This window comes from Leptonychotes weddellii, chromosome 7 (genome assembly GCF_054177405.1).
Source record: "Leptonychotes weddellii isolate Sample4059 chromosome 7, ASM5417740v2, whole genome shotgun sequence".
NCBI classification, from domain to species: Eukaryota; Metazoa; Chordata; class Mammalia; order Carnivora; family Phocidae; genus Leptonychotes; species Leptonychotes weddellii.
In genome coordinates this window covers 412,166-436,749 of record NC_138375.1, presented here as the reverse complement: position 1 = coordinate 436,749, position 24,584 = coordinate 412,166, and the positions used below count along the sequence as shown (strand labels likewise).

Genomic DNA, 24,584 nt, shown 5'->3' with positions numbered 1-24,584 from the left:
CGGGTGTCAGGCCTCTCCAGTCCGCAGGGGCCCCTCTGGCTCCTCCTCCCACTGCTCTGTAATTCCAGCCTGGCAGGGCCTCTTCTTTGAAAATGCAAATGCAGTAACACAGTCTGTCCCCACACCTAGTTCTGCTCCTGACCCCTCTGGCTGAGGGCGGAGGGCTCACACAAGCCCCACAGTGCGCCTGCCCTGGTTCCCTTCCCCTCCTGCCCTTCCTCCTGCTCTTCTCCAGGGCCCCCCTCCCCTTACTGCTACCCCCACCCTGCTGCCTGGGACCCCTGAGCTGGCCTCTTGTGGGCCTGATGCCGACGATGTGAGGGGCACTTTACAGGTGCCTCCCTTGGCATCTGGCTGCATCTACACACCACGGATCCCAGCTCTGTGCTCACATCCTCCTCCCTCTCCATCCCCCCAAATTCATACACATCCCAGGAAAGCAGGTGGGTGAGACCAAGAAGAGAGACTCCAGGGATTCACAGGGAGTGGGGGTTGTGGGCGTAGGAACTCCTGGGGTTTTCCCGAGCTGCTGGAAATCCTCCCATTGAGGGAGAGGGCAGGGCATTCGGACTGCCCGGTCTGTGGCCAGCCAGAATGATCCCTGGTCACACCTGGTCGCACCTGGTCCCACCTGATGGGCCTCCACTCCCACTGTATGCTGATTTGGCTCTCCTGGGGTGCAGGGCAGGGGGTATGGGGGTGACGGGGAGGCCCGTTCCTGCGGGGAAGGCCTTCCTGGGCACAGACTGCCATCCCGGGTTCAGGAGGGCCTCCCTGGACAGCTCCGTATTCCTGTCCAGGAGCTGGAGCCCTCAGGTTTTTTAAAACTAATTTTATCATTATTACCTCATTTTAGAAATAGCACACGGATTTATCAAAGGATAGAAAAGAACGCACAGGATGGGAGCCCTCCCACCTCAGCCCCAAGAAGCTCCTGTTTCAGACAAAGAAATGGTGTCAGTGACAACACTGGAGAGGGCTGGCGTCACCCGGCCTTTGTCCCAGGTCCCTGGGAGGGTCCCAGCGGACGGGCATGTGTGTGGGAGCCAGTCTCCTCACGCTGGCCGTGCCCTGTCCACACAGGTCCTGGTTTTCTCCCCGGGGGTTGGACTTTTGCGCTACCATGGAGGAGTGGGGGCAGATGGGGCCGCGGGGGGCCCTTGAGAATATTCAGTCCAGTAGCTGCATGGGCTTTGCTGACGGTGGGAGTCTGTGTGATCGCCGTCCGCATGGCCACCCCCAGCCCCTGGTGCCAGTCCCAGCTCCCTCTGGGCAAGCTGGTGCTGAGAACTCAGGTTTGGAGCGGCGAGGGGCTGGGCGGGGTGGCCCCCGTGAACTGCGGACTCGGGCACATGCTTGCTGTCCTGGGCGCTGCTGTCCGTCCTGAATTCTGCATGTGCCCGGGGGCTTGTCCCCTCTTGCTGAGCCCCCTGAAGCATGGACGGCCACCCACAGCTCCTCTGGGAAGCGGCTTCTGGGGACTCAGCTGCACACCCTGCGGGGCTTGGGCATCACAGGCTGCTGTCCGAGCCACCAGCTGTGACACAGGGAAGGGGCAGCACAGCCCGTGTGGTCCACAGGGACCCACCCGGCTTGGGGGATCAGGTGCCCCATGAAGGCAGAGACTCATAGACAGGTCAGGGCAGGCTCCACTAAGGTCCCGATGGGGGGTCCCTCTCGGGTGGCCTCCCTTGTATGTGCAGTCCCCACCCTGGGCACCCCGGGCACTAGGTCAGCACTGAGGTGGCGGCGACCGGTTCTGGGTCCCCCTCCCCATCCTGCGGTGGGTGCCCTAGGAAGCATGTCATTCCAGGGATGACTCAGTGTCATGGTGGCTGGCAGGGGAGTGACAGGAGGGGGCCTAAGCCCCACAGGGGGCCGGGCTGTCATGGAGGGCCTGGACTATCTGGGGACAGCCCTTGACCCAACAACGGGGCAGCCGGCAGGGGCAATGCTGTGTCCAGAGCCCTGTAGAGGCCTCCTGGCTGTGGCTCCGCCCCCTCAGGAGGGCCCCTGCCACGTCCTGGGTGCCCATCCTGCCCTGTGTGCAGCCGGGCAGACGCGTGGTAACTCCTTTCTCCCCTTCCTCCTCCTCTAGCAACATGGCTGACAGCAAGGCCAAGTCTGCCAAGGCCGCCAACAAGACACCCCCCAAGTCCCCGGGGGACCCTGCAAAGGACCGGGCAGCCAAGAGGCTGTCGCTGGAGACAGAAGGGGCCGCTGAGGGGGCGGCTGCCGCGGCCCCGGAGCTCAGCGCCCTGGAGGAGGCCTTCCGGCGGTTCGCGGTGCACGGAGACACCAGGGCCACTGGGAAGGAGATGCACGGCAAGAACTGGTCGAAGCTGTGTAAGGATTGCCAGGTCATCGATGGGAAGAACGTGACCGTCACAGACGTGGACATCGTCTTCAGCAAAATCAAGTAAGTGCCGCCCAGGCCTCGCGCTCAAGACCCCCCACCCCCGCCATGTGGGCTTTGTGGCAAGCGGGCAATGAGGAGGTGCTCGAGACCCCTCCCTTCTCAGGATAAGATGTAAGATGCCGGGGTGCCCAGGTCGGGGGCACTGCACTGGCCACAGAGCTCCCACCCGCGGGGGCTGCTCGGGGGCTGAGTGTGAGGCAGGGAGGGGCGGGCACCTCGCCCTGGGCTCTGGGGGACGGTCACACTTGAGCGTGGAGGACAGAGCGGTCGGGGTGTCTCCAGCCGTGGCCTCGGTGACTGTGAGCAGTGTGTGTGTGTGCACGTCCTTCGTCCTGGACACTGGGGAGCACATCCGGCTTCATTACCCCCCCCCATCTCGCTGGGCACCTCCAGCCCTGCAAACGTCATGACCCCACCTGAGAAAAGGAACAGTGCCCCCCAGGCTACCTGGCGTCTGCTGCTTTCCGTCACCTGTCGCGGAAAATAGCTTTCAGCGTATTTCTGGCGCGTGTCCATCTCAGTCATGTGTCGCGGTCACCACGTGACGCCCCTGCCCTCCCCGTTAACGGCTGGGCTCCTCCGTGCACTCAGCGGTGGATGGCTCCCTCCCTCTGCGTCCCCAGCGGCTGTGACTCCATGTCACCGGACACCAGCGTGTCTCCATCCCAGGGAGGTGTACCTGACTTCCCAGGCCGACCCGAGGCTGAGGGGACAGCCGTCACCATCAGGCACTGCGTCGGCTCTCCCCCAGAGCTGGGGTGGAGTAGCCCCATGGGCAACTCCGAAAAGTCAACTCTTAGGACCCAGCAGTGCCGGGCACTCACCAGGCAGAGGGGACTTGGTCTTTCTGGCCCCAGGGGAAGAGGTAGAACCAGTCAGAATTTACAGTCCAAGCAGGGTCCCCAAGGACACCACAGCTGTGGATTGGGGATTCTAGTGAACCCTCCATTCCTGAGACCCAGGGTCAGAGGGGAAGGGAAAGGTGGGGTGTAGGTGGGGGGGTGGTGAAGGCGGGGTGCAGATGGGCAGGAGAAGGGAAAGGTGGGGTGCAGGTAGGGGGAAGAGGAGGTGAAGGTGGGGTACAGGTGGGGGAAGAGGTGAATTGGGGTGCAGCTTTGGGAGGAAATGAAGGTTGGGTGCAGGTTGGGGAGGAGGTGAAGGTGGGGTGCAGGTGTGGGGAGAAGGAGGTAAAGGCGGGTGACAGTTGCGGGGAGGAGAAGCTCTGTGGTTGGTATGGGGCCCGAGGTAGAGGCTTCATCACCGGGACCAGGCTGCGGCCCCGGGAGCCCAGGGGAAGGTGTTTGGCCAACAGTGCCGCCCTGGCTGTCCCTGCCCCTCGTCTGCTGTCCACGGGGCAGGGCCCATGCAAAGGGCAGGTGGGCTCTCCAGACCTCTGGGGTCCCTCTTCAACAACCTGGTCTGTGCAGAGGGGAAGCGGTCCCCGAATCTAGACGGCTCTCCAACGGAGGGACCACTCCTCTGATTAGGCGTTCACGTGATGTTGTCTGGGCCCGAGTGTCCAGTCAGTGTGTCCCCCCCGACGCCCACCTGTGGAGGCTGAGGACACAGCCATGGAGCGGTGAGTGTGGACAAATCAGCCCCCATCTGTCCCCGGCTGGGCACTCACGTCTCACCCTCCTCCGTGTGTCCTGGGCTTCAGTTTCCATGTGGGGTTCAGCTGTGTGGAGCTTCGCCTCTGGGCTGACCCCTGCCCGTCCCAGCCCTACTCACAGCCCTGCTGGACCCTGATTTATGCTGTCCCCCCTTCTCACAGATGCCCAGCCCACCTGGAACCCACACACCGGGGACATGGGTTCCTAACCTCTCTTGCCACGCCTCTGGGGCCTCTGCTAGTCCCTCCTCAGCTACAGGCTGCCCCTGGAGATGAAGAGCTGTGTACCGCTCAGCTGGGTCAGCCTGACCCCCAGGGTCACCCCCACAGAGCAGGGGCCACTGGACATGGGAGCTGAGGGTCCAGACCCTGGGAGTCCCTGGTGGGGTGTGGCCTCGTGGTCAAGGACATTCCCAGGAGGGGCGGGGGCCAGGTGGAGGCTGCATCTTGTCCTTTCCCGTGTCTCCGAGTGGGGGGCTTCAGGATCTTTGGGGACCAGGGAGCCCCACGGAGCCTGCCTCTCCCCATCCCCCACAGGGTGCCGGTCTGGCAGGCTGCAAGGACCAGCTCTCTGTGGCCCCACCTGGGGGTCTCCACATTTGCTGTCCCTGTGGCCCCGGGCTTGTGACCAAGGGGTCTGGTATCTGACTGTGCAGCTGCTCTCGACGGCAGGGACCGGGCTCCGTCCGGCCTGAGTCCTCAGCCGAGCGGCTTCAGAGGCTCGCCGGGGCAGCTGGCCTGCTGTCCTTGCTAATAAATGAGAGCCAGCTCTGTGTGGGCTTCCCCGTGGACGGTCCAGCAGCCCGTCCAGGCTGTGGTCAGCCAGCCTCGGGCATGTGGTGCTGCTGCTGGCCGACCCCGAGGGCCTGACCAGAGCCTGGGGCTGCGCCGGGAGGGGTCTCGCACACCAGCCAGGACAGGGAAGGAGGGCATCGGCGGGTGGGGCAGAAGGGCTCACACTCCTGGGCGGGGGCGGGGGGCAGCAGGAGCTCCGAAGACGCCCCGCAGGGTCTCCCCATTCCCCTTCCTGGGCGTGTCCTCCAGGCCTTGAGCGCTGGCCTTGGGAAATCCCGTGCATCCAGGAGACACGGACAGACCCAGGAGCGAGCCATGTCCATCAGGGAAGGTTCCAGAAGGGTTGGGAAGGAGGCAGGAAGTGGCACGTCCAGGGGTGGGGTCACCCCACCCTTGGCGCTGGCCTGCACGTCGAACTGCTGGGGACAGGTGGTGGCTTTCACTCCTTCCTCCAGGCTGCCGAGGGCAGGCATTTGCACACATTTGCACACACGCACTCAGAGCCCACACACGTGTGCACCGCTGTGTGCACACGCACTCACAGGTAGAACTCAGGCTCTCCACACCCTTGGTGGTGGGGAGGTGGCTCGTTCTGAGGACGGGTGCCCTGGACAGGCCCCAAGACCCTGTGTGCGGGCAGCCCACCACCCAGGCAGAGGGCCAGGGGCCTTCTGCCCACCCGCAGGGCGCTGGCGCCGCTCGTGTGAGCAGCAGGAAGGGAGCCCCATCTGGTTGCTGCCCCTGTCCGGGGAGGCAGGGCATCAGCTGCTCAGACACTGGGGGCTGAGCCTTGGCCCCTGGCTCCTGGGCGCGGCGGGCTCCCTACTGCGGGGCGCAGGGCTGTTAGGGACCCCCGGCGTCTCTGCCTCAGCTCATGTAGGGGGGAGCTGTCTGGTGAGTGGGCAGTGGTGACCCCAACCCAGCAAGGGGTCACCGAGCTGCGGCGGCCACAGGGGTCCCTGCCGGGGAGCGGGTGCAGGGCCCTGGCCCGGACAGGCTTGCTGGCCACCCTGGAGGGTGCGGCGGGGGGCCCATGCCCTCGTCCCTGAAGGGGAGACCGTGGGGTCCCAAGGGATGGGCTGGAGGACACCAGGAGGCCCCAAGGAGCTGTTAGAAGTGTTATGATTTGGCCCTGTGAGGAGGGTGGTGCTGGGCGGAGATGTGCACGTCCGGGTCCATGGGGTCTCAGGGCAGATTTCAGCAGCCACGGCAGAAGCGCCTTCGCGGCGTGGGAGCCGCGGACGTGGACCCGTCAAGTGGCCGCCCGGTGGAGAGGCGCCCACTCTGTGTTTGCGGGCGGTTGCCATGGCTGCGCGGGCGGCGGCGCCAGCCGGGGTATCTGCGGGCTTTGTTTAGGGCCTGTTGCCACGGCAGCGCTTGTTTGTTTTGATGTTACTATGTGTTAAATTTTAAACAAATTTCTTGCAGCTCCACACCAGGTCTTGACTGAACACTATTGTTACCCAGACAAAGGCTTCTGCACCCTCCCCTCCCCGAGGAGCAGACAGGGTCGGTCTCAACTATTAATTAATCCAGACTCGGTGTGCATGGCAGGAATGCCACCCTGACAGACGTGTCCCCACAACCACATCCCCTTCCAGCCTGCCTGCGTGTTCAGGGCCAGGCACAGGTGGAGAGGCCAGGCCCAAGGGGGCAAAGCGTGGCGGGGTCTTCGGCCCCGCACACACCTGTTTTCTGGGTGCTGTGTGTCCGCAGACGGGCCATGTTTCCTGCAGCCCGCTGCCGGCGTCTGAACAGGTTAGGAAGCAGCACGCTGGCGGGGCTCCCTGGGGCCTGAGGGCCACCCACCCACCTCTCCCTTCTTGCCGCACCCGCCCCGGCCCCGGCCAGGACACGGTGGGAACGGTCTCGGGCAGGGAGCTGGAATAGCAGACCTGGGCCTTCAGCCTGAGCATAGACACTCTCCCCCGCCGTCCAGCACCCGCAGGAGAGATCCCCCAGGACAGCATGATGGTGGGGTGGGGGTGCCCACAGGAGGGGCGGGGGGAGCTGTGACGTCCCAGAGGTGCTGGCCAGCCGGGTCTGCTCCGGGCTCCTCCCCCCAGGCTGGGGGGCATCCAGGGTCAGAGGGGTGTCACAGTGGCCATGTGGCCCAGTCCTTCTCTGTGGGGCCCTCATGGAGCGCCTGCAGTGGGCAGCCTGGCGCATCTTCGGCCAGGGGTCAAGGCCACACAGAATAGGAATCGGGGAGTTCCTGGCCCGATGGCTCCTCACCAGGTTGATGTGGGCGCTGGGTCCCGGTGCACGATGGCCTTTTAAGAGGAGGACCTTCCCTAGGGGCGCCTGGGTGGCTCAGTTGGTTAAGCGACTGCCTTCGGCTCAGGTCATGATCCTGGAGTCCTGGGATCGAGTCCCGCATCGGGCTCCCTGCTCGGCGGGGAGTCTGCTTCTCCCTCTGACCCTCCCCTCTCATGCTCTCTATCTCATTCTCTCTCTCAAATAAATAAAATCTTTAAAAAAAAAAAAAAAAAAAGAGGAGGACCTTCCCCAAACACCCAGAAATGGTTTCAGTGACCTCAGTGCATCTGTCCCCACAGCCCAGCCCCCGCCACCACCAGGAGGGCAATTAGGAGTGGACGGGGTGGGGGGGCCCCCCAGCCCGGCACAAAGTACGCACGAAGTTAGGGGGACACTAGGGTGGCTTTTTCCTATTGGGGGGAAGTAACTCAGAGTTCGGGCCACAGCTGCCCCTCCAGGCAGGTCAGGGCCTGCACACACCCCTACAGACCACCAGCATCACGGTGGTCAGAGGCAGTGGGGAGCCCTGGGCAGGAGCGGTCTGACGGCAATCGGTGGTCCTCCTCGAGCACCTGGCCCGGGAGCTGCTCCAGGTCAAATGCACGGCGAAGCTCCCCCAGGGCCCCCCCCACCCCTGCTGGGAATATCCCAGAGGCCCCTTCCCACTGAGCCTCATCAGGGCCTTAGGTGGATTCCCACTGGTATCCTGGCAGCGAGGCGGCTGCCTGGACAGGTCATCCAGGGCCCTGGCTTTGCTGGTCAGGGGCGGCAAGGAGAGCCAGCAGCTTTCTCCCACCCCCAGATGGCAAGTTATCTGTGATGACCCAGCACGCTGGCTGCCACCACTCAGAGAGGTGCCCCTGGGCGTGCCCTCGATCCTGGTTCACGGAGGTGCTGGGGAGGAGGTGGTGGCCCCATGCTCGATCCTACAGCATTTCAACCCGGAGCTCGGGAGCCTTCCTGGTGTTGGCCCGGGTGGCACACACATACATCTGTCTTTGGAGGGCTGCACTGGTCCCCCAGATGCCCCTGATGTCCCTGGGTGACCTCTGGCACTGACAGGGTCCAGCCCCCTGCTCACCCAGAGTTAGGTCTGGAGGCCTGGGCGACACAGGGCTTGGGAAGCAAAGTGAAGCCCCAGCTCACAGGGCCTTGTGTGTGACCAGTGACCCCACTATGACTGGGCTGGCTTTCCAGCAGGGCTGGAGCCGGGAGCAGAGGGGGGGTTCATTGTGGGGACACCCTCTAGTTCTGTGAACTCTGGAGAACAGGCTCACTCTGTGTCCAGAGAGCCGTGTAATATGATCAGTGTCTCTGGGGAAGAGACAGGCATTGTCATTCTAGAACTTGCTGGGGACAGCTCTCTGTAGCAGGGCGCCGGGTCCCCTGGGGAGAACTCCCTGCTGGGCAGTCATGGTGGGGACAGTTGGGGACACCCAGCCCAGCCAGGTGGAGCGGGCAAGTCAGCCATAGGCCTGACGTCCACCAGATCTGAATGTGGCCTCTGACCGGAGCCCCTGTCGGCCATCCCCCCACCCCCAGCCCCAGTGACTCACACTGGTGGCGCCTGGTGCCAGTCACCGGGCTGGCCGTCAGGCCTGGCACCCACATGCTACCCGGCCAGGGCGTGAATAGGAGACAGGAGGGCCTTGGATGGCCCAGGACAAACAGGGCCTCGGCCGGGCGGCAGGGCACACGGGGTCCTCCGTGCGGGGCAGCTGCTGTGGGGACCTTGCCGCCCAGCCTGGTTTGCTCGGAGGCTGACTGCTTCGGGAGCAGAACCCAGTGCCCACCGCTGGATCTGAGGAAGCCCCGTGTCGACCGGGTCCCCAGCCCCTGCTGCGTGGTCACGGCTGGGACCAATGCCTCAGGACGGACGCAGGGCTGTGCCCTTCCTGACCGTGGGCAGTGTGTCCCGTGTCAAGTGCCCACGAGCCCCCGTGCGTGCTGTCCGGGCCTGCGCTGCTGAAGGACACCTGGCTATGCAGTTCACGTGGGGCTCCGGCTGGTTTGTCCCGCGTGGAGCCCAGGCGTGGGGGGTGGGAGCTGGAAGTGCCAAACTGCCAGGGTGGACGCCCCGTCGCAGGCCCAGCAGCGGTGTCTGAGCGCCCAGCTGCCCACATCCTCCCAATGCTGATGCGGTCACCCCGTCAGTCACCGCAGGCCTCACAGGGGTCTCATCTGCGTCTGGCTCACAACGTGAGGTGGGTCTTCGCAGGCTCGGTGTTTGCCGCCCACAGTCTCCCTTGGACGAAGTGTCTGGGTCAGAGCTTTTGCTCACGGGCTTCATCCTGGGTTTTCTCTGTTGCTGAGTTTGAAGGGTTGTCCTTTTCAGGTATGTATGTGTTTCCTCCCAGTCTCTGGCTTGTCTTGGAATAAAGACGTGAGTTTTTAAAATGTGGGTGAATTCCAATTCCTTATTTTTTTCTTTTATGGACTATTATGGTGGTATTTCTAAGAAATCTTTGCCTCACCCAAGGTCACAAAGATTTTCTCTTAGGTATTCTTCCAGAAGTGTACAGTTTTAGGATTTATGATGAGCCCAGGACTAGGAGTTTGTGTGCACGCTGCAAGGCACGGCTTGGAGCTGGGTGGTCAGCGGTCTTTCTCTGCTGGACCCCTTTGCTCCTTTGAGGAAGTCCTTATGTGGGTGTGTCCCTGTGTCCCTGCGGCTCTCAGCCCCTCAGCCTGTTCTTGGCCGTTCCAGGCCCTCTGCTTGTGGACGGACGTCTACAGAGCCACCTGCCGGGTAATGTGGGGCCGCCCCACTCAGGATCCTGCGCTCCTAGCGCGTCCCTGCGCCGCAGGCAGCCGCCTCCACAGGACCTCTTGTTGTGAAACACTGACAGCTTGCTGAATGGATGAGCAGGGCAGAGCCAGTCAGAGTGGCAAAAATGGATTTTAGCTAAGACTATACAAGATGCAGAGCCAGTCCAGAACCCTTCTGAAACCTTGTGAATGGCCCGCGGCGGGGAATGAACAGGGCTGCACCCGGCCCCCAGTGCCCCTCAGGTGGGCGGCCCTGGCCTGGCCCCAAGTGGCTTCCAGGCAGCGGCAGTGGGGGTCCCAGGAGGCAGGGGGCAGGCCCTAGGCCCACGCTGCTGGGCGTGCTGGGGAGGCGGCCCCCATTCCTGCGTGATAAGGGGGACGTCGGGCTGTGGCGCTTCCAGGCAGGACTCAGCCTCCCTGGGGTTCAGCCGAAACTCGCTTCTCGCCCTGACTTTCCCTCATGCTCCAAGTGGACGCCACACACACAACCCATTTTAGAACCAGACAACAGCTTTGTTACAATGTCCAGTTGTTCATAAAGGATGTGGTTCCTTTAAGCTTTTTTCCAAGGCAATTTATATTTGCTGCTGTTGCCCATGGCGACCGACTGTTGGGCATAAACAGTGCACACCAGGGCGGGGGAGGGGCACATTCTGTATTTTAACGTTACACTCGATTTCCACCGTGGGAGAGAGGCAGGGTCCCCCGATGTCACTGGGTCCCTGGATGGGAGGGGTCCCCCGATGTCACCGGCTCCCTGGATGGGGGGTCCCCCAATGTCACTGGGTCCCCGGGCAGGGGCAGGGGTCCCCTGAGGTCAGCAGGTTCCCGGGGCACTGCTCGGCAGGGCTGTGCCCTGTGGAGGGGAGTGGCCCTGGCCGGCCCTGAGTGCTCTCTCCCTCAGAGGGAAGTCCTGCCGGACCATCACATTCGAGCAGTTCAAGGAGGCACTTGAAGAACTCTCCAAGAAGAGATTCAGAGACAAGAGCAGCGAGGAGGCTGTCCGCGAGGTGCACAGGCTCATCGAGGGCAAGGCCCCCATCATCTCGGGGGTTACGGTGAGCATGGCTGGGAGGGACTCCCTGGGGGAGCACAGCCCACAGGGTCTGGGGTCCGACGGCAGAGGTGTTCATCCCCAGGGGCGGGCTGATGCAGCTGCCCACGGCCTCGGCCCCTGGGGTTCACACGGGCGCGCCCCGCTCTCTCCCCTTGCAGAAAGCCATCTCGTCGCCCACCGTATCTCGGCTCACGGACACGACCAAGTTCACGGGTTCCCACAAGGAACGCTTCGACCCATCAGGCCGGGGCAAGGGGAAGGCAGGCCGTGTGGACCTGGTGGACGAGTCGGGCTACGTGCCAGGCTACAAACACGCAGGCACCTACGACCAGAAGGTGCAGGGGGGCAAGTAGCCAGCCCTGCCAAGGCCTGTCCACCTCACACTTCATTACATTCCTGTGCTCCCCGGTCAGAACTCAAGACTCTGGGGCCCAGGTGGCTGTGGGGGTGACACCCAGGCCTCCTCCTGCCCCGGGGCCAGCACGCTTCTCTCTGACCCCCAGGTGGGGCCCCTGAACTCACTGACCTTTTGTAACACACCTGCCTCGTCCAGTGCTGGCCGTCAACAAATGGCCTTTTCCAAAGTGTCTCCCAGGACCAGACCACACTAGCCACCTGGCTTACAGGCCGAAGGGCCATTGTACAGGAGCCGGTGGGCCACGGGGGCGAGTGGGACAGACCCCGTCAGAGGTGGTGCCGACCTCCTGACCTACAGACCCCTCCCAGGAGCCTCGAGGGCAACGAGCGCTAACTCACTAACAGCAGCACCACAAAAACGAAGTGAGCCCCGAACAGGACACCGTGCAGGTGTGGGGAGGCGGGACACGTGCGCACACGCACACACGCTTGCAAATGCTCATGCACATGCTTGCACACACATGCTCACACACACGCACACACGTACACACGTTGCGGAACCAGAGGCTGGCGAGCAAGGGAGGAAGGTGAGCCAGTGAAAGGCTCCTCCGTGGACCAAAGGAACATGGTTTGAAGTGCGAAGCCCAAGAGTGTCAAAATGGAAACAGGACAATTCATTTCACTGTGCTTTCCTAAGAAGAAATAAGAAACGTGCTTATTCTTAGAATGGGTCAGGCAAGATTGAGAATACCCTGTTTCTGCCCCTTTCTCTCCTGCCGTCCGTGTCTCCGGGTCAGGACACCCTGCTGGCTGAGGCTTCCCATGCAGGTGCTTTGCTGGCAGGACCGGGCGTCTTCTCCCCGGGGGCTTTGCCCCGCACTTGGGGCCTCAGGGCTGTGGGTCCACGTGGCTGCTCCCTCTTCGCTAGCACACGGCACAAACCTTGGTGGTTCAGTCTCCACAGTGAGTTCTCCCCAACCTCTGCCAATCCCTGCGAGTGCAGAAAACCACACAACAGCCAGGCCAGTGGAGGGCCGTGAGGCCCGTAGCATTTGCCGGCATTTGGTTTCTCCGTGAGGCTGGACGGGGCAGAGGCCCGGGGCTCCTGTCACGGGGGCCCCATGGGGACATGTCCCTTTGCATAAGTGCAGCCAAGCCTGGCGAGTGACTGGTGGGGCTATGCGGTCCTGGCACTGGTCCTGGGAAAAGCCCGCGGCAGCCTCAGGAAGATGCCTCCTGGAGCCCGTCCACCCGGCCGCCATCGTGTGTCCAGCACAGCTGGCTGAAATAAAGACGAGCACTGTGCCAGCACAGACACCTGCCTTCCTGAACCCAAAGGGCACGATGGTCATCGCTGGAGCTGGGGATGCCCCCCCCCATGCAGAGGAATTTGGGACCCGCGCTCCCATCCAGCACGGCCCCTGTGAAGGGACAGTGTCTCCACCAGGCTCCTCACTCACGGGCTTCCCCTCACAACCCACCCGCGGCTGGCGGTGGCCTCGCCAGCAGCTTGCTCCCGAGGATCTGGGACTTGCAGGTGCGTTCAAGTGGGGTAAATGATGGACTGCAGGCTTTGAGTCACTTGTAGGACACAGTCTCACCGCTGTCCCCACTTTCTACCTTGGGGATCCTGAGCTGCCTGGCCGGGCCTTCACCCCAGGCGGCGAAGGCAGGAAAACAGAGGACTGAGTGCTGGGGGAGGGAGAAGCAGGCAGGACACGGACCCCCGCCCTCCCCCAGGCTGGACCCTTGTGACGACCCAGAGGCAAGAGGAGAGCGTGGGAAATGCGTCTGAAGGCGACTCTGAACACAACGCGTGTTTCTCGACAACAAGCAGATCACAAACCAGAAAACTCTGTGTCCAAAGCCAAAGAGTTTTCCCTTAGTGGTCACGGAACAGGCCTCCCCGCCGGACCCCATGAGGCACCGTGCTGGGGAGCACCAACCACCAGAGGCGCGGGGCTACTCCTCCTGCCCATTAACAGCTGGGTCCCCACTGTCATGGCTGATGACGAAGTATGGATGCTGGAATCCAGCAGGACCTCGGCCCCCACAGTACGCAGGCCTGGCGGTGAGCAAAGGGATGGGGGTCCCCATGCCACTGCCTGTAGATGGAATGGATGTCCCCCTGGCCCTTCTCAGCCCCCCTCACCCCCAGGAGTCTGTCTCCTGTCCCAGAGCGGGGTCTCCAGGCACAACACCCTGGGAGACTGGGGTCTAAACACGGGAAACCACACAGCTGCCCCCACCCTGGGACCCTGCCACAGCACCCTCCCCATAGCGGGAGCCCCCGTTTTACACAAGAAACCAGCACCATGGCCTACGGAGCCCAGCGTCTCGACAGGAAACCAACGGCTCACTTCTGACGAACGTTCCCGAATGCGTTCCTGACTCTTCTAACTGCACCTTCCCTTTGGGCTTGAATGAGAACCAAGCGCACAGAGCTGGCCCCCCTTGGTGGCCACCCCATCCCACAGCACAGAGGTCTGGTTGGCCACACAGGCGCTGTGGTCTCCACCCCTCCCCCTGCCCGTCCTGACCCCGAGGCCTCCTCAGACGGCATCCGCCCCGTCAGAGCCTCCCCTCTATCAGGAAGGAGGGAGAGGTAGCAAAGTCATGAGGCTTCAGTGGTCGCCATTCTGCCGGCTTGAAATCATCTGCTCAGTCCGTCCCTGCACCGGGGTGTAGCCCTTGCACACAGAACACGTGCTTGGGCTGCACTCCGCACACACGCGTAGACGCGCACACATGCATGCTCCTCCGCCAGGGTCTGAGTAGTGAGAACACACAGGCAGGGTGTGTGTCGTTGCCGCATGTTTTTATGCTTCTACTAACCACGGTTCACTAGAAACCCAATGTCTATCTGTGAATAAACGAAACTGCACAGCATGCAGGAGACAGGACACGTTCCGTCAGGGAGGGCAGGGCTGACAGCGTCTGAGCATCAGGAGGCAACTGGAGGAGGGTGTTCAACGCTGATCACAGCAGAATACTTATTTATTTCTATTTAACAGGATAGGATAGGCAACGAGGCAGTGGTCAGTAACACAGTTAGCTTTACCAAAATGAAGTTCAAATCACGTAAGTTTAGAATGTTGTAGCAAAAGGTATATATTTATACTGGAGTATTTTTACACCTCTAATATCCTCAGTTCTAAGTTTGAGGCAGATGGAAATCGTATCAGGTGCAAGAAGCCGGGCGACAGGGACGCAGAGCCAGCTCGCTGACACCACGTCCCGTCTGCACTGCTCCGTCTCCGCGTCCCCATGGTCGGAGCTCAGCACAGGCCACGGGCGTCCCTCTGACTGCGCGGTGGACAGGGGCTGTGGCAGTGGGCAGAGGCTCGTGCCCCCAGCCCAGGCGGCTTCTGTGAATGGTTTTATAGCCCCCAGCCACCCCGCTGTGCTCAGGCACCAACTGTGGCTGCTTCTGCACCCCATCAAGTGGTGGGGAGGAAACCCAACATTTTCACCATCTGGCCCTTGATGGGGAAGGCGTGTGCTGGCCCTGCCCTGCGGCCCAAGCCACACAGGACCCCCTGTTGTCACCTGTCCCGTGCAGGCCAGGTTGACAATTCAGCTGTACTGTGAAGTTACCAATAGGCTAGAATGTCCTTAAAACACTGACCCTGAGTAGCTCCCCACCACTGATTTACTACTGAACACTTGGTGGAACTGGGCGGTTCAGGGTGCGGCCCTTGTCCGGGCGTGTGGGAGTGCATGGCCCCAGGTGGGGCTGGGCAGTGGTCACCCTGACCTTTGAGATGCTTTCTCCCTTTAGACTCTTGAAAAACCAAACCAAGCCAAACAACAAAGGAAACCCGCACAACTTAAAAGAAACTTGAAAGGGATCGTATACTACTAGTTTGTACTAAGTTTTTTTCAGGAAAGGGAAATAAATTTATATATATATGCAATATATTTTTACACTGTTTTGTTACCATTAGGGAGTTCTGAGTGTATCACTTTATCAGCGTATTGGTAAAGTCGCGTCGGCGTCTTGGGTGTTCTGACTCAGAAAGGCACATCTGCAGGCATCTAAGAGCCGCACTCACCAGGAACGTCTATGGGATCGGGGTGGCCCTCCCCAGACCTGTCAGAGCTGCTGTCAAGGCCTGGCTTGCAAACCTTTAGTGAAACAGCTCATGTCTGTCTGCATATCTCTCCTCCTATGTTCGCTGTTAACATTGTGTGTCAAATTGGTAAAGTGATAAATAAAGGTGTTGAAATGTGGATCTCTGTTGCCCTCAAGGTGCAGTCACCCACGGGGCCCTGCCATTTAACACGGGCCCTGGGAGGGGTCTACTCCAGCACCGCTGCAGCCCCAGGGAGGGGCCCGGGCCCAGGAGGCTGGACGCAGAGTAATTACGCACACCTGCAGCAGCCACAGAGGTAGGTAGGAATGAGGTCCTCCATGAGTTCCAACCTGAAACCCTAGGACAGTGAAATAGTTCTCAAAAAGGAAGATAAAGGCATTCTAAGACCATAACGGGAATTTCCACCAGTAGACGTTAAAAGAAATTCTAAGTGCGGAAGGAACATGACCACAGATGGAATGTCTGGAGGGAAGTGGCGCAAAGAATAAACAGTAAATACAGATAAACAGTGTAAGTAAGTGCTTTCTGTGGAATAAAGATTTCATTGGAACACTGGAAGACCACCCCATGTAAGCCAGAAGGGGTGCCCAGGGAGCTACGTGCTCCTGGGCGCCACTGGGGGAGAGCAGAGGTCCTGACCCGATGGGCACTCGCACGCTGTGATAATGCACCAGAAAGAGCGCACGGCTTCCAGATCCACGGAGGTGAGCATGGTGGAAAAAAAAGCAATGTTTTAAAGCCAAATGTGTCCACAATTTCAGCTGAAGATGCAAAGGGACAGAAGCTGCAGTGCAAGAAAGGGAGTGAGGAGAACACGAGAATGAGCAACAGGGACACTGGCCAGGGGGACAGGGTAGCCTCTAGGAAGTGAGGAGGATGCTGGAGCAGGACGCACACCGAGCCTCACCCGTGCCACAGGAACCCTACAGTGGCCCTCGTGTCCCACCTGTGCTGTCCCCGGCTAGGGCCGCCCTGGTGTGTCCCTGGCTCAAGACCTGAGGCAGAGCCATCTGTCGCCTGCATCCCTTTCCCTTGAATGGCAAGGTCTTGCCTAATGGACAACTGCCCCGCAAGGACACAATCCCAAATGCTGAAGCCATTAAAATGCCATGGAAAGACTGTTATACCAAAAATTTGAAAGTTAGGCAATAAGCACAAAATCCTAGAGATAGAGATCTTATGAAAACTCAAGAAGAAATGGAAAGCCTGCACTGTCCTATGACTTAGGTGAGCGACTACTAAGTAGAAAACCCCCAAAACCTCGGTGGCTGGACACAGTGAGATTTCTTTCTTACTCAGATGGAGTCTGGCCAGGGTCAAGAAGGGATCTCCTCCAACAAGAGAAAAACAGACCTGCTGGTTTGTGATGCCGCCGGCAAGGCCACCGAGGGGAGGGAGGCCCCCCCAGTGGCCCGGCAGCTCTTCTCTGTCCCACTCAGACGAGTCACATGGCCCCAGGCCAGCTTGGGGGGCGGGGCGCTGGCCAACAGAGGGAGCGGATGGGTGCTCTGGGAGAACAGGCTCTGCTGCACCCTTTAATCATAAATCAAATCGAACCAATGGTCAAGGATCTCCCACAAAGAAAATTCCAGGCACAGCTGACTTCCTTAGCAAGTTCCACTAAACACTCAGGGAAGAGGTAATTACAACCTGTCCTAGATTCTCCTAGACAGCAGGGAAGGATGCACAACCGAACTCTTCTCCTGGGGACAGTGTAGTGGCTCAGACCCGCAGGACGACGGCAGCAGAAAGGGAAATCCGCAGGGAGGCAGAACTAGTTACCGCTGCTAGGGCCCACAGCTGCACAGTGCTCACTGTGCCAGGCCAGTCCTCGTACCTGACTGCAATCACCCTGTACTCCTCACAACACCCTGAGCACAGGCTCTACAAATGAGGAAGTGGAGACCCAGAGATTTTAAATAATGAAAAGTCAGACCCTGAGTGGTGTACCCACAACATAAAATCCTACACAAAATATTAACCAAATCCAACAGGAGGTTTGCAAGGGAAAACTCATCATTACTACGTTGCGCTTAACCCAGACGTGTAAGGTTCTTTTTACGTTTGCAAATTACAGTAGTTAACCACACCAACAGAATAAAGGAGAAAAATCACCCAGTCATCCTAATGGCTGCAGAAAAAAGTGTCTGATAAAATTCGTCCATTCACGATAAAAACATCTTAGATTAGCAATAGAAGGAGCTGCTTTCACCTGGTAAAGGCCATGTACAAAAGCGCGACAGATCACACACCCTCGAGAACGAGGACACGAAGGTGCTGAGAACACAGACCAACAGACATAACACGCTTCTAATGGCGTGGAGCATCAGTGTAACCACCTCAGGGGCAATCTGAGGTCACCTACAGTGAGGGCAGGAAGAACATGGCTCAGGACTTACATGAGACGTGAATATAACATGACACAGAAAGTTAATAAGAAAGAACCAAATGGAATTTTAGAACTAAAAACATACGTAATCTCTGAAATTAGAAATCCACTATACATAGAGGCCTAACTGCAGATCAGGGCAGTAGGAACGACCCAAACTGAAGCCACGAACAAAAGATGGGGGAAAAGACCCGAGTTTGGGGATGTGTGGGGACTCCACAAGTGGTCTGGCTGAGTGTCACTGGAGTCCCGGGAGGGAGGGAGGCCGGGTCAAGTAACAATTTTGGAGAAATGGTGGCCAAAACTTCTCCATATTTGATGAAAATGATAAACTCCCAGGTCTAAGCTCAATGAAACCCAAGCAAGAGAAACATAAAGTAATAGCATGGTGATCCTTTCTAATAAGCTTAAAATGGATTAGTGCTAAAATCTTTTAAATAAATAAAAAAATGATCTGACGATGAAAGAAACCCCACCCACACACAAAGCACATTTGGTGTGCCATGTTTTCCTGCTGAGTTACAGAAACCAGCGCTGAAGGACACAGCGACGACCAGACAGGGAGGGGACTGGGGAAACCACCTCCCAAGGGACAGGTGGGGATCCCTGACCCCCAGCCGCAGAGCCTGACGCACACGCTGCCACCACCGAGCATGTACTTCTAGGCCTGCCCGCTCTTCTTCCTAAATCAACTAAGTACTGTTTTAAAAAATTACTTTGCTTTACCAAAGAAAGCAAGTATTTGCATAAGATGTGAAGCTTCCAAACTAAAAATCTAATATTTTGCCCTGTTATGCTCTAATTTTCAGAAATGCACTGCAAGCAAGAGAGCAGCGGGGGGTGGGGGGGAGTGGATACAGATACTCTCAGTATGGGGTGTTAGTATCGTGAAACAGTATTTGTAATGTTTCCCCAAACTCTAAGTGTTACTGTTATTCAGTCTAGGAACATATTTGTCCCTGCTCACTTGGTGCATAGCTTGTTTTATAAAAGAATTTAATGAGAAAAATTCAGTTATAATTTATAAAAAGCCACTTTTTAAAACAATCTGTTAGTTTATTAAACAAGGACTGAGTGTCACACAAAATCACTTAGTGATCAGACACCATTCTCTTTTACATCAAGGAAAAAAATACTGCATTTTCTTTATCTCAAGGTATTTTACGAAAAATTAATAATGTTGGTCTCAAAATATATCAATGTTTCTTGTCTCAAAACACGTGAAGGGCTTAGATTAATCCTTTTTTCGGGTAAAATCTCAGTTGTCTTTCAGGAAACATGAGCAGCATGCCGGAGTCCGAAAGAATAATAATCCTGGTTGCCCGCTCTCTGCAAATACCACACCATGCACATCCTTACCCCCAGACTCACTCAGAGACAGATCAATCCTGTCTTTCTTAGGACGTTTTAGAAAACCAAGCTACAGGCCCTGAATACATTGCAAAACACTTAGGATAGTTACGGACAGAAGACCCAGCTCTTGCCAACAAACGCGCTAGGTAGAAAAGAACTCCCACGTTTTACTAGGCTTGGCAAAACAAATACAAATGCGCCAGCCACGGCACCTGGAGGCCAGGTGTGGGTGCACAGGTGGGGGGGGACTAGCAGCCGCTGAGGCTGGCGCTGCTGTGCGGGAACAGGGCCAGCGTCTTCTTGAGCTCCTTATAGCTCCAGTTTAGCTGCTCCACCTCGGCCTTGTGCTGCGCCCGCACCTGGCTCAGCTCCTGCAGGAGATGCTCGTTGGTGCTCACCAGGGAGCTGGAGGAGAGCACAGGAGGGCGACACCTGAGCCCCTCCCAGGTCCAGCCTGCCGCCTCCTGTCCAGCAGCGTCCTCCCTCACCTGGCCAGGCCCGGTCCTCACAGCCAGCGCCCTCCTGCCTCCCATGGGCTCCTGCCGTCCGGCCCTCGCCTCCCGCCGGGGCAGTACCGGGCCTGACCCGGGCCCTCAGCCGCCCCGCCACTCCAGCCACGGCTGTTTGTCAGAAAACCGTCCTGGTCCGGAAAGCCAGCAAACTACGTCCTAACTCCAGAGACGATTCCCAGTCTGGCGTGTTTCTAGCTCCTGGTCAAATGCAAAGGGGCCCCTTACTGATGCTGACGTAGTGACAGTGTAATTCAGAGTCTTGGTCTCATGGTGCTGTCGGCTACTTCTACCGCGACAAGCACCTTAGGAAGGAATCGCTGCTGTGCTCGTCCACTCGGCCGTCTGCAAACTGCCCTCACCATCTCACTGACATCTCTCATGTGCCCCTCACCTCTCCCGGCCACACCTCACAGTCACACTCTCAGGTCACACCTCACAGAATACTGCAGCAAGAAGGGACTTGCTTTTCCTTAAGAAAGGGAAGCTCAGGGAAGTTCCAAGTCAATGCAGAGACACACGCGGCCCAGAACCCCACCTGCCGTGACACTACCGGGCTCCTCTGTGCCCCATGATGTGACCAGGGCTGGCCCTGCTCCACCCACGCCTCCCGAGCAGGCACCTGTGGCTCTCCTGCAGCATCTGGGTAAGCTCCTGGATCTTGTCATAGTGCTCCAGATGCTGCTTTAATTCCACAATCTCACCAGAGAGCCTCTTCACACTGGTTTGAAGTCCTGAAAGAGAAAAACCATAACATCATTGAGTGAAATTCACCCACAGGTTTTAAAAACTACAACAGTTCAAGAGTTTAAGCTGGATCAGGGATACGAGAAAAACAATATAGTTTGGAAAAGGTCCATTTGTGTTAGCCAAAGATAGCCTCGGGCCTCTGCCCTCCAGATACCTGAGGAACAAGTCTCCGCATGGAGGGCAGAGTAGGGACAGAGGTGGGTGTGGCACCAGCCGGAGGCTCCTGCCACTCACTGGACCTGCTGCTGGCAGGGAAGGGCGTTCAACGCCTCTCTTCCACCAGGCAGTGGGCTCTGCCTGAGGGGAGGGCCTGCAGCTTTGGGGACAAGCGACAAGACATGTCTCTGCTGTGTCCTCTGGTCCCATGTCCATCAGTGACACAGCGTGTCTGGATTCCATCCACACAACTCCTGTCTCTGGGTTTCCAACTTGACAGGGAAAGAAATACATCATTTATTGGCTCTGAAACCCAAAACCAGGACCCAAATAAATCCACATAAAACTACACAATACGAGAGACAACAGGAGGGCCAGAGTGGGAGGTGCGGGCAGAGGGACGGCAAGGACACTGACAGCAGGCTCCAAGAGCAGAGGCAGAGGGCCCTAAAAGCGCTACGATGAGGCCACACTACTCAGCATCTGTACCCCCCATGGCGCCACGGCAGGGCTGGCGAAGGGGATTCTGCGAAGAGGGCAGTGATGGCATGGTTTCGGCGTCCCCCAGAACCCCCCCAGTCCAACAGCAAGAGTGACTAGACGACAAAACCAGAGCCCCGCAGACAACATTACAGCCCCTAGGGGTGTGGCAGCCTCGAGACCCAGACATGAGAAAGCCACAAACCCTGCGTGGTAGCCACCTCTGTGGGAGGGAAGCAGTGGTCAGCAGCCTGGCAGCCACTAGGTGTCCCCCATTTTCACAGGAAGCCCCTGCTGGGCAACTAAGGACCCACGGCTGACATAAGAGAGGCTCAGCCTCCTCCATGAGGTCAGACCAGGGGGCCCCTGGGTGGTCTGAAGGGACTGCAGCAACCCTGGCCCCTTGAGGCTGACCTGTCCAGCCCCCGCCCCCAGAAGAGGGTTGTACTACAGAGGCCTGTTTGTGAGGGCCCCGCTCGGGCAGGACAGGACACCAGAGAGAAGTGGGGGAGTGAACAGGGCCTGGGTGGGAAGTTCGGAGCACTGCCTGACCCGCCCCGGAAATGCGGAGGACGAATTCCACGTGCAGGTGAACAGCACAGGAGTGCTGAGGGCAGACCCCACACAAAGGTGCTGCCCTCGGACATCAGAAGCCACACCCAGGGCATCAAAACCAGGACCAAATATTTCAGAATGAGCTAAAGATCAAAAAGAAATGATACAAGAAATGGAGGAACGAGTCAGACCTGAGAATGTCAGAGAGGAGGTGGCCAAACTCAGGCCCGAGCTCGCGGCAGAGGAAAGCGTCACGGGAAATGAAGGCTGAGCAAGAAGGAGCCCAAAAGCAAGTGAAGAGGATGATGACATCTCAAGACGCAGGTTAAAAGGGGAAAAGTTTTTTACATGGAAGTTAAAGAAAAGACTACCAAGAACTCACTGCTTAACAAAACAACCCAATAAACACAACGGAAGAGACCTGAGCAGGTCGTGTCACAAAGACGACCAACCAGGGTGACGGTCTCTGTGGCTGTGCTCCCGCGGCCAAGCCCACCGGGAGTGCGTGGAGAGACCTGCTCTGAGGCCCTTTATGAACAGTTTTCAGACCCCTGGGAGGTAGGACCCACACGACCCTCGGCGGGCCAGTCCTCAGGGAAGTTAAAGCCTCCAAGGGACCTTGCAGTTCACACCCAGACGAAGCTCACAGAAGACATACACCACCACCAGCTCCTCACTCAAAACCTGGAATCTGAGATACCAAGTGCACCTTGGTAAAAACGTCAAAACAGAAGTAAAGACAGTGAAGAGAGGGAGATGAAAGCGAGCTGGACCTGGAAGAAACAGGGACAACAGACACAAAGCACTGCCCTGCTCCGGAGAGCCGACGCAGCAGAGATGTGGCCATCTGCCCGCTCCGAGAGGCAGGCGGGGTGCCCCACGTCCGCTGCGCCACCACCAGCCTGGCCGACCCCAGAGGCTCTGGGGAACCTCTGCTGGGAGCCTGCGGGAGCGGCTCTCATGAGCCACGATGACCTCACAGCCCTTTACAGCGTGTCTGGGACCTGAATTCTGAATCCTGTAACTTAGAATGAAGTCTACAAACAAGGGTTTGAACACTCACACGTCACCAAATAACTCACCAGTGATCTGCACATTTAACGTAGCTGCAGTGTCTGCATTTTTTGCTTCTTTTTTCATGCTGAACAGAAGAGCCTTTAAGCTACTATTCTCCTCCAAAGATTTGTCTAAATGTTGCCTCAAGTCATCCTACAGACACAGAACAACACACTTAAAACAGATGAGTCAAATTCAGTAAAATGTATATACAAAATTAAGCGAAATCTCTCGAGATCACCAGACATCAGTTCTGCTTTATGTATCATACCGAGAAATCACAACGTGAACAAGAGAAATCAGTTGCCCCCGGCTGAGTAGCACAGTGTCCTGACAGACAAAGGGGTGGCACAGGTCACATGGGGTCACACTGTGTGCCCAGCGTCCCTGTTGAGGGAGATGTGCTGGCTGCTGGAGACCTGCCTCCTACAGGAAGGCCCTGTGGTCACCACAGCCTGGCTGCCCATCCCTTCTCAAGAAGCAGGAACAAGAGCCGGGCAGCATGCCAGCCCCACGTGGTCCTTCTAGGCTCACTTCTTGGGCAAAAGCACAGGCAGATCCCAGGGCTTTGTGCTCCCCGAGGCAGGCCCCTCCCTGCAGGAGCCCCATCCTGTTCTTGTCCTCAGTGTGTAAGCACATGGGCTTATACCTGCCATCCCCATCAGAGGCGGGAGCTGCAGACAAAGTAGGCTCCTGTCCCACCCTCCAAGATGGCGGCAAAGCCCAGCACGCCATGAGACATTGAAGGGGAGGGAAGGGCACGGAGACCACTGTGAGAGCTGGCGGCACCTGGGCCATTAAAGCCACGGCTGGGGCGCCTGGGTGGCTCAGTTGGTTAAGCGACTGCCTTCGGCTCAGGTCATGATCCTGGAGTCCTGGGATCAAGTCCCGCATCGGGCTCCCTGCTCAGCAGGGGGTCTGCTTCTCCCTCTGACCCTCTTCCCTCTCGTGCTCTCTGTCTCTCATTCTCTCTCTCAAATAAATAAATAAAATCTTTAAAAAAAAAAAGCCACGGCTGCCCAGAGCAGGGGGCCTCTCTGCCTGCATAGAAACCAGCAGGCGCATCCCCACTAGGGGAGTGAGCATCTCAGTCTCAAGGTGACAGGGGCCCTTGCTTTCAGGAAACTGCTAGCTCATTCTCCCTGCTGACAGCCCACCCAGTGCACCGACCCCTCTGTGTGCACACACACTCTAGGCAGTGCAGAAACTGCTGCATGGTGAGCTGAGCCTGACGGTTTGTCTCCCCAAAACGTGGTGAGTTCCGAGAGGGCAGGGGCTGGGCCCCGGTCCTGATGAAGGTCTCAGCGGAGGCTGGAGCAGGAGCAGTGGACCGATTACGCGCCAACGTGCACGGCACCGCTGCTGGGAGCCACGCTGGAAAGGCTTGGGAGCAGGGCCTCTGCTAAGGCCAGTTTCCTGGGCATCAGGACCTGAGGAGACACGACCGCAGAACCGGCATCTTCACAACGGGGAAGAAAGCAGGATCGGCAATGGACCCTTCAGAAACAAGGGACTCCTTCCGTGAGAAGTAGTTCCTGATGGCGTCACTGGGGTGGATCTCAGAAAGGCACTGAGCAGGGCTCTGGGGCAGCCCGAGGGTTCTGGATCACTCATCCAGGCAGGGCCTGTAGGACAGGGTCAGTCAGCCCGTCGTCAGAGGCGAAGGAGCGACACCTCTGCGCACGTCTTCCATGTCAGACTGCATCACTCAGAGACACCTGGGGCCTGTCTGCCTGGATTCCACTGGTCCCAAACTCAGCAGCGTAGGGAAACGGGGAGTAACCCACACATCTGCACCGAACCCCAAAGCCGTGGTCCTCTGTTTTCATGGTTAACAGGTCATGCTGTGTCCCATGGGGTCAACACTGTCCCACAAAAATGACGTTCTGCAGTGATTATGGTGCAGGCTCACGGGGCTCCAATTCTTTCCGGATGTACCCACCACTTGTGTGCATGCATGTCTATGGTGTA

General features: G+C 58.5%; 2 protein-coding genes across 5 annotated transcripts in view; one reads left to right on the top strand and one right to left on the bottom strand.

The window, feature by feature from the left end:
• Positions 1-15,503, top strand: part of TPPP (tubulin polymerization promoting protein) — a 25,272-nt gene extending 9,769 nt beyond the window's left edge. Inside the window, exons 2-4 of the mRNA XM_081825834.1 lie at positions 2,099-2,419; positions 10,759-10,912; positions 11,070-15,503. Coding sequence (XP_081681960.1) covers positions 2,103-2,419; positions 10,759-10,912; positions 11,070-11,264 — 666 coding nt within the window. The 5' untranslated portion in view covers positions 2,099-2,102 and the 3' untranslated portion in view covers positions 11,265-15,503. The remainder of the gene's footprint in view (positions 1-2,098; positions 2,420-10,758; positions 10,913-11,069) is intronic.
• Positions 15,504-18,789: 3,286 nt separating this feature from the next.
• CEP72 (centrosomal protein 72) overlaps positions 18,790-24,584 on the bottom strand; it is a 31,859-nt gene continuing 26,064 nt past the window's right edge. For 3 of the 4 annotated variants that reach the window (XM_081825830.1, XM_081825831.1, XM_081825832.1), the window contains exons 10-12: positions 22,640-22,766; positions 20,239-20,350; positions 18,790-19,512 (exon numbers count right to left, since the gene is read on the bottom strand). In XM_081825830.1, the coding sequence (XP_081681956.1) occupies positions 19,356-19,512; positions 20,239-20,350; positions 22,640-22,766 (396 nt within the window). In that variant the 3' untranslated portion in view covers positions 18,790-19,355. The remainder of the gene's footprint in view (positions 19,513-20,238; positions 20,351-22,639; positions 22,767-24,584) is intronic. The other variant, XM_081825833.1, reaches the window with a different exon arrangement.